General features: G+C 37.0%; 1 protein-coding gene across 2 annotated transcripts in view; it reads left to right on the top strand.

Annotated features, from left to right (window-relative positions):
* ST8SIA1 (ST8 alpha-N-acetyl-neuraminide alpha-2,8-sialyltransferase 1) overlaps nucleotides 1-8645 on the top strand; it is a 151009-nt gene extending 142364 nt beyond the window's left edge. The window contains exons 5-6 of one of the 2 annotated variants that reach the window (XR_013364160.1): nucleotides 20-5151; nucleotides 6138-8645. Coding sequence is in view for 1 of the 2 variants with exons in the window: in XM_077870789.1 (XP_077726915.1) it covers nucleotides 20-506 (487 nt within the window). In the remaining variant the exon portion in view is untranslated. Of the gene's footprint in view, nucleotides 1-19 lie in introns of both variants that reach the window. The other variant, XM_077870789.1, reaches the window with a different exon arrangement.
* Nucleotides 8646-9296: the final 651 nt, after the last annotated feature.

Consider the following 9296-nt stretch of genomic DNA (forward strand, 5'->3'; position numbering starts at 1 on the left):
CTCTTCTTTTCTTTAATAGGTTTCAGAATCTACTATGGTCCAGAAAGACATTTGTGGACAACATGAAAATCTATAACCACAGTTATATCTACATGCCTGCCTTTTCTATGAAGACAGGAACAGAGCCATCTCTCCGGGTTTATTATACACTCTCAGATGTTGGTGCCAATCAAACAGTGCTCTTCGCCAACCCCAATTTTCTGCGTAGCATTGGAAAGTTCTGGAAAAGTAGGGGAATCCATGCTAAGCGCTTGTCCACAGGACTCTTTCTGGTGAGTGCAGCTCTGGGCCTCTGTGAAGAGGTAGCTATTTATGGGTTCTGGCCCTTCTCTGTGAATATGCATGAGCAGCCCATCAGCCACCACTACTATGATAACGTCTTGCCCTTTTCTGGCTTCCATGCCATGCCAGAGGAATTTCTCCAGCTCTGGTATCTTCATAAAATCGGTGCACTGAGGATGCAGCTAGACCCATGTGAAGACACTTCACTTCAGCCCACTTCCTAGGGACCGTGGAAAAAGAAAGAACTGAGCCCAGGGTATTTTTGTTAGGTTTTCTACATGACTCCAAAAGGAATGGTCAAGTCATTTCATGGATTCACATGGGCCACATGGAAAAACAAAATAAAACAACTACGAAAAACCAAGAGAAACTCCACTTTGGATGTTGGCTTGGAGGACAAATAAGAAATGAAACATCCTGTGAAATATTTTGTAGCACATTGTGGATTTGCAACTAGTAACATGCTGGTGAAATGCTGTTGGTAAAGCACGTTTATATGGTTCAAAGCTAGAAGATGCAGTTCTCAAGACAGAACTCCAGTTGTTGAAGCTGAAGAATTAATCAAGGTAGAATAAAGGAAATGCCGGACAAAGTGTTACGGATTATCAACACAATCTGGCTTTAGAGAAAAACCTATCTTATATCTTAGAACCATAGGTTTTTAAAAAATTATTATTTATTTTTGCCCTATTTAGGGGCAGTGAGTGGGTGATGAGGTAGATAAAAAGAAAATTCCTTACTGAGTAATAAAGATACAAAACACTACAGCTAGTTCTTGTGATTTGTTGAACCAAGTCTATGTTAACTCTAGTTTCCCTCCATTTAAAAAATGTTGAATAAGAATTGCTTCCTCCCCTTTTGTCAAGTCTACTTAGAGGATGCGAAGCATTGTTGAATTTAGACTGTGTTGATTCATAGTCTGATTAACATGAGCCACTTTCCCTCCTTCTCAGAATTGAGGGCATAAACTCAATTTTAGGTCTGCATTATTTAAGCCTGTTTGTATTATTATGTTATTTTAGTGCAGAAAGACTGCAAATGTGAGTGCGTTATTTATTTGCAAATTGGCATAATTGTCTTCTTAATTTAATTATCAGAGATAAAGTAAAGCACAATGATGTAAAGTTTAGTCTGGAAACAGGACTGGAAAGCACATCCCTTTTATATCTACTATGGTATATTCACTCCAAGATACACACACACAAGTAAAACGTGTATTTATGTACGCACACTCACACACAGTTAAACAAAGCTCATCCCCATGCAGCTAAGAAAGTTGAACCCACATGACTTAGGATGGCAAAAATCTGTAACCATTGTTGAAGAGCTACATACAAATGTATATTGTGTACTACACATCACTACACCTTGATATAAGACAAGCCAGCTGACAGGTTGCTGCTCATAATGCTCACACTAGCATGACCTCCAAATGCTTACCCAAAATAAGCAGAATTGTTTTACTCATTCTGACTCTCCCTAACATCTCACACATCATGAATGAACCATGTATTGAGCGTGGTCACACATGCATGGTTCATACAAGCAAAGGGATGTGAATTCATAGATGTTGATTCCCTTGGTAGTAGCAGGTAAGGCTACTTAGAAAACTTTTTACATAAGCTTTGACAAACTGCAAACAAACTCTACTAACAGATTATAGGCAGTTAAATATGTTTACATGTATGAGGAAGGTAAAGGGAGCCTCTTACTGTCTTTGTGCTTTGGAATGCCTTAATCTAAAAGGAGACACTAGAAATCACTATTTTTATTCTTTTCAATGTACCAATATATAGATAAGTTACGCTAAACATTCTACTTCAAAATATAGATAAGTTATGCTAAACATTCTACTTCATTTTTAATGGTAGAAACTTAGTTTACCATATAAATTAAAACAGGTGGCAGGTTTGGGTGGGTTAATTTAAAAGACATTGAGAAAACAAAGCCCTTGGGAAAATTCTGTTTCACCACCAGAATAGATGGTTTCTAAGTAAGATTAAATTTTGAGGTTATCATAGAAATCAGTTAAAAATGACTGCTTGACACAACAGATTATATTGATGCTTAGAAAGTTAAGAATTTGAGAATATTGATTCCATGCTCAATAACAGAACTGATTTGTTATTTTAATCCTATATGCCAGCAAAAATGTAATGAGAATTACTGTGAGTAAGCTGTGTTAAATACTCACTGGATGTGAAACCTTAAACCTATTTCCTTTTTAGAGCCATTGTTATTATTTAATAATTACCTTAATAAGGAGTACATTTTTACCTATACATGTCATCAAAGATATAAAAGGGCTAATGAAAAACACATGCCACACAAATTAGTACTTTAACTGATAAAATTGTTCAAATGTGAGTAAAGAGCTCCATAAAGCCCATGCGTCACAGTTCCACTGAAGCTGCTATTTGGAAATTGTACATCTTGTTACGATTTCTGGGATAGATTTATACTATAAGTTATGCAATTTTTAGACTGTGAATTTGTGGCTTCTGAAAGGCAGAACAGAAATGGCCCAAGATGATAATGTTCAATTAGACCAGTACTTCTCAACTGGGGTGTTTCCCCTCCCCCATCTGGTGACTTTCAGCAGTGTGTAAAGACATTTCTGATTGTCATGATTTGGAGGGTGCTACTGGCATCTAGTGGACAGAAGCCAGGAATCCTGCTAAACATCCTGCAGTGCAGAGGTCAGCTCCCCCACCCCCAGCAAAGAATTACCCAGTCTAAAATATTAACAGTGTCAAGGTTGAGAAACCCTGAATTAGACCAAAAGAATACTTTGACTTCTCCGAATTGTCTTCACTTAAGGATATATATACACACTGACATCATTTGAAATATGACTACAGTTAAATGAGAATGTGTTCTTAGAGTAGATTGCAGTTGCTATTATTTTATACTGACAACTCATAGGTATGCCATACATATTGCCTTTTTCATGGTTAGATGTATCTAGACTAGGAGTATGACTGTGCTTGTGTGTGTGTACACATATGTATTGTGGCATAAAGTTATGCGTATCTATCCTTATTGAAATATATGTGTTCCTAAGTGAAGATCTTTCCAGAATTATCTGGCAGAGTAGTCTGGAATACTCTATTACTATTAAGAAGTTGAAATCTAAGCACCTATTATTTTATTTTGTTTATCTGGAATTGGGCCTCATACTTTGACGAATTTGGTCAATTATGTTTTAATACTACTGACCCTTAACATTAGCTCAGAAGATACTCAGGTTATGGGAGACACAGTAAGAAAATATTTCATTATTTTCAATGCATCTGCCTAGAAAGGATGTCACCCTCTAATTTTTTTAAAAGGTTTTATTTATTTATTCATGAGAGACACAGAGAAAGAGGCAGAGACATAGTCCGCAGGGACCCCGAAGCAAGACTCGATCCCAGGACCCCAGGATCAAGACCTGAGCCAAAGTCAGATACTCTGAGCCATCCAGGCGTCCCATTGGTCTAATTTTTAAATTTGCTTTTTATTGACAAAAATTAGGCTGCTCTATGGGGGCAGTAGAAGATATATCTTGAAAATGGATACCTGATAGGATTTTTACCTTTTATCAGTCCCAATTTAAGAATTGCATTGATGCTAAGGATCATGAATAAGGTGACCTCTGTTTAATTTTAATTACACTTCAGTAAAATTAAGATGAGTGAAGGATGAAATCATTCTCTAAGCTAGAAAAGTGATTTTTTTTATATGAAAGATTTTTATATGGAAGAAGAAAATGGAAACCTATGCTTTATGTAGAGTCTGACCAACAGTTTATTTTCTTTACTTTTACTTTTTAGATTTTTAAAATTTATTTGAGAGAGCGAGAGTATGAATGAGAGAGACAGAGAAGGAGCAGAGGGAGAGAGAAAGGGAGAAGCAGCCTCCCCACTGAGCAGGCAGCCTGATTTTGGGTTTGATCCTGGGACTCTGGGATCATGACCTGAGCAGAAAGCAGACACTTAATGGACTAAACTACCCAGGTGCCTCTGACCAACAGTTTATACAGCACTGTGCATCTAAACTACAATCAATACATGAAGTTAAGTAGTGCCATGGAATTTTATTCCTATATAGTTCACTTTTGTTTTAACAAAGTAAATATTCCAAAATAATAGAAATGACCCCAAATGGTAGATATTCAGACAATACCTGTTTGGTTTTGCAATGTCTCATGTCCTACAAACCTTTTTAGATTATATGTAAGTTGTACCTGGAGCAATGGACAGCACAGCCTCACAATCTACATGGAAATTAATGCAAGAAATCCCAGGGTTCCAAATTGGACAAAAATATTCTTAGATTCGTCAGAAGCTTTACAGAAGTGGTATATATGATTCCCAAATAGAAAGCATATCAAGCACATTTCTTCTGGTCAGCAACTATTGCAGTTTTCTAGTTTATTATATGAAGCTTTCTATTTCTTTGAAAAAAATCAGCTGTCTATCATTTTGAGTTTCATGTTTCAAAATATTGGCCTTGTTAAATTTTTAACTGACAAATCTTTATCAGGAGGGACTTCCAAGGAAAAACCCGCCACAGTCCACCAACGCCTTTAGGGAATTCTTAATGTGTTGTACAAAACCGTTCCCACCAGAACCAGGTAATAATATCTGCTCTGTTTCTAGAGTGCCAAGGATCAAGGGCTGGAAAGACTTTTGTGAGAACCTGAGGACAAATATGTGGAGGAATAAGGACTGAGAGTAATGTTGTGCTTTTTACTTCCCTCTTCTCAGGCTAGAGGTCTACTCTCAGATTATGACTTTTTGATGAGCACACGTCAGGAAGTGGTAAACAAGTACAAGGCACCTGAAACTTCGGCCAAACCTCTAGCAAAGTCTGTAATAACTATAGGTAACTATGAACAGCGATTTGGGTCTGGGTGCCGGGAAGAGGAGGAGGCAAGTGGAAAGGAGGAGAAAACTGTACTCCCAAACTCTCAGAGTACCTAAGGATAAGTCTCTGCCCTTGACCTTGACTTTCCAGCACCATCTATTTCTATCCACTACCAGGGAAAATGGCCTGACTGTTGGGTCAAGCTAGTAGCCTTGTGACTGGAGAGTTGGTGTGGAAATTTGCTGAGAAGCTTAAAATTTTATACTGCCTTAAACAGTTTTTTTTTTTTCTTAAATTTGTGCTCTCTAAATTTGGATGTCCTGTGACTGAATTCTGGTCACCCTGACCTAATTATGGCCCTGTCAGTGATGATTAAAAATGGAGCTTTTTTCCCACTCAGATGAATTTTCTGAATTCTTGAAGCTAGGGAGATAGCAAATATAGTTGACCCTTGAATGACACAGGTGAGAACTACACAGGTCTGTTATACACAGATTTTTTTTTATAAATATAGTACAGTACTGTAAATGTATTTTCCTTATGATTTTCTAAATAACATTTTATTTTCTCTAGCTTACTTCATTGTAAGAATATAGTATATTGTACAAAATATGTGTTAATCAACTGTTTATGTTGTTGATAAGGCTTCCAGGCAATAATAGGCATAATAGTTACGGAGTAGTTACGTTTTGGGGGAGTCAAAAGTTATATGCAGATTTTTTATTATACGGAGGGGTTGACGCCTTAGATCCCCGATTGTTCAGGAGTCAACTATGTTCTATAGTTCTCACATAGTCTCTTTGAAAGCTGAGGAGACTGGTCCAAAAGAATCCTGGAGCCTAGAATGTTTGTTTGTGACTCCGAAAGATGAGGACAGAATATTTAGGTTGAACACTGTAAGATTCCTATTTTGTAAGTGGAAAGAGATTTAGATGAAGCTACAATTGCTGTAGACCTTTTTCTTCCTATCATAAGAAAATGGTTTCTGTTGGCTTTATCCACAGCCTAGGCATGTCTCTTGAATTATTTACATTCCTACTAGAGGTGAGAGATTGAACCAAGTGCTTGAAAGGAAAGCTCATTCAAACATAAGACAGCCTCTGCTCATCATCACAATAAAGAAAAAGTATGTTTCCGTTTCCTTCTGATTTTCTTCTTTCTGATGCCAACATTTCTGATTTCTTCCCCCTAAGAAGGAATAAATAACCTTATAAATTGACATATAATATCTGTGAACATTTGTGTGATAACCAACTATAACTTTTTTAAAGCACAAGAGAGGAATTATCTTTTGTTCATGGTCATTTATTTGCCTCCCTCCTCTGTGTTCTTATTGATCTCTGCATTGTGATAAAGTCCTTTCTAATTTTGCGTTCCTATTAAGGCTGTCAGATATAATCAATGATGCAAAGCTGCCTGGGACTTTTATAGAATAATATTCAAATCTATTGATCATGTCTCTTTCTGCTTCTATATAATTAGATTTTCTCCAGTTATTTGTCATTTTAAAAGCATATGTGTTGCGTGATACCAATAAACATCTAAGAGATAAGAGTTTATCCAGGGCAGAGAAAATTTGGAGTCAGATATGTCTGTTTTTCTCTGCATCATAAGTGAAATGGAAAATTGTGATAAAAAAGGGTTTAACCAAAAAGAAAAAGAGAAAGATAAAACCAGGATTTTAATTGTGAAGGACCCCTGGGAGGGATCTTAGTATGAATCTAAGCTCAGAGTGCAGAGGCTGTTAGTCTTTGAGTGCAGTCCCAAGAATAGAACCTTTCAAAACATTTTAAAGGAAATATATTGTTATGCAGTTGTTATGGCTCATGACGAAAAGACGCTAGAGGAAGCAGCGTGAGAGCCAGATTGTGAGACACATAGGGAAGAAAACGGAGGAGTGACATCAGTTTACCTACTTGGGCCCTCCTGCCCATCTCTGAGTCGTGCTTTCCTTGGTGTCAAAGCTAGGATATGTAAACACTGCCATTCTCATAGCCCCTTTTTATCTCCACTTTGACGCATACACAAGATTATTATTTAGCTCTCCTGTCATAATGAGGCAGCGATAGTAGAAAGTGTCACTTTGAACATCACCCTTTGAGACATGGCCACCATATGCTATGCATGGTGACAGTTGTAAAGATTTAGATGTGTTTTCTCCCCTCTGTTCTAGTGTAAACACACACAGATACACAGACATAGACACACACACAACACACACACACACACACACACACCCTTGCATTATTTATTCCCATTGAAAAGAGAAAAATGGCTGATGAGGGTGGGGGTAGCAGAGGGTGCCTTAACTTTGTCTGGCTTGGCTCCCTCTTCCTTCTGTATTTCCTTCCTGTCCCCCTGTCACTTTAAAGGTGTAGCCATGTGTATTCCAAGTTGTACCTTTACCATCAGCAAGGATTCTTATAAATGTAGTGAAATGTGACTATTTTATATAAATGCACAATAGTATATAGGCCTTGGAGACGTCTGATAATGGTATGTAAATATCCTTTGTTGAAGTAGTAGAACCTTCTCATAGAGAGCTCCTTAGGTGATAGCTACAGGAAAGCTAAAAATGATTAGATTAAAAATGTTTGTTTCTCCAGCAAACACTAGCATTCATGGAAGCAAAGAAACAGTTTGTTTCTGTTTCTCATTTGCTCTTAAGCACCAATTCTTTGGGCTTTCTTATCCGTAAGTTACTATAGACATCCCTCCCATAATATACAGGATTCACCATTTGTGGTGATTGATGGCCACAGGGGTACATCAGAGTCAGAGACACTAGAGGGAAGGGGAGAGAACAGACAAGGAAAGCTCCATTGAAAAGCTTATGTAATTTTTAAAAAGTCTAGAACATTATTAGAACTCTAGTGACCACAGTACAGTTGGCCTGAAAAGCTTTGAAAGAGAAATGTTTCTCACTGGTCTCTTTAATTGGATTATTGCACCCTATATATCATTCCACATGTGTGCAAGCTCTTTTTCAGAAAATTTGCAGACTGGAGGTAAGAGAAAGATAGAAAAATAATTCTTTCTCGTACAATGTGGTTTGACTACCAGGCCATGGATGCAATAATTCTGGAAAAGATTTTTTAGATTAGACTATAAAATTGAACTCACTTTTGAAGTATAGATGAAATTACTTTTTCCTAATAAGACTAAATTCCATTAGCAGGAGGTATGCGGGAAATCAGTGCTCTTCATTTCTTCTTCTTTTTAAAAGTTTCATATAAAAGGTAGCAGGTAAAAAAAAAAACTTTAATTGGCACTTTTTATAGTGTGACTTGAAAAAACAGTATCTATCTTGGTTGGTTCTGCTGAGTGGTTTCTACAAAATCTAAATGCGATGTCATAGGAGGAGGTTTGCTGTAAAAACATGTCTTTTTCTTTGGTGTGTTCATTGTAATTATGGCTGGTAGTGAGAAGGTTCAGTAAGTCTCAATTTCTCTACCTCCCTTACTTGGAGAAAATTTGGAAATGTACCCTGTGAATAAAATGATTTTTTTATAGCTTGTGAAGTCTTTTTATTTCCCAGAAGCGTATGGGTAATTCTATTTCCTTTTCTATTCCTCTGTTTTGTATCCATATCAGCTACACTGATTTTTTCCTTCTGGATGAAACCTCATGCTGCTTGGTGAGAAAATTATTTTAGAAATACAGAACTCTAAATGCTATGAATAGATTATATGAACAGTGTTGTTACCCTTATGCAGGTAAAAGGCATTATCTATTGGGTGACGTAGAATGAAAATTGAGCGCTTACTTAATGTGAAATATGTACATGAACCTATTTTTTTCCAGCGATAAAATTTTCCCTTTATGTAATGAGTCAGTGGCATCAGTATGTGTGTCCTAGAGATATTTTAATAAATTCCTAACAAGATTCAAAATATTTAGATTCCCCTTCTGCTCATATGGATGACTTTGACAAACCCGAGTGTGCCTTCTTGTCTACGTTATTTAGATAATTGCTTCAAACTCCCATTTCCCTTGCAATCTAGTGGCCCAGTTATGCCAGGCACTGTCTCAACAGGAGTGACATCAGGAAAAGTGACCTTGATCTATCCTTTATCATACACTTCACCTCCGAAATTGATCAAGGTGCTTTGTACAGATCTCCTTATTAATTCTCTGAGTTCACTCTCACAAAACAGCCTTTT

The sequence above is a fragment of the Canis aureus genome, chromosome 25, assembly GCF_053574225.1.
Source record: "Canis aureus isolate CA01 chromosome 25, VMU_Caureus_v.1.0, whole genome shotgun sequence".
In the NCBI taxonomy this organism is placed as follows: domain Eukaryota; kingdom Metazoa; phylum Chordata; class Mammalia; order Carnivora; family Canidae; genus Canis; species Canis aureus.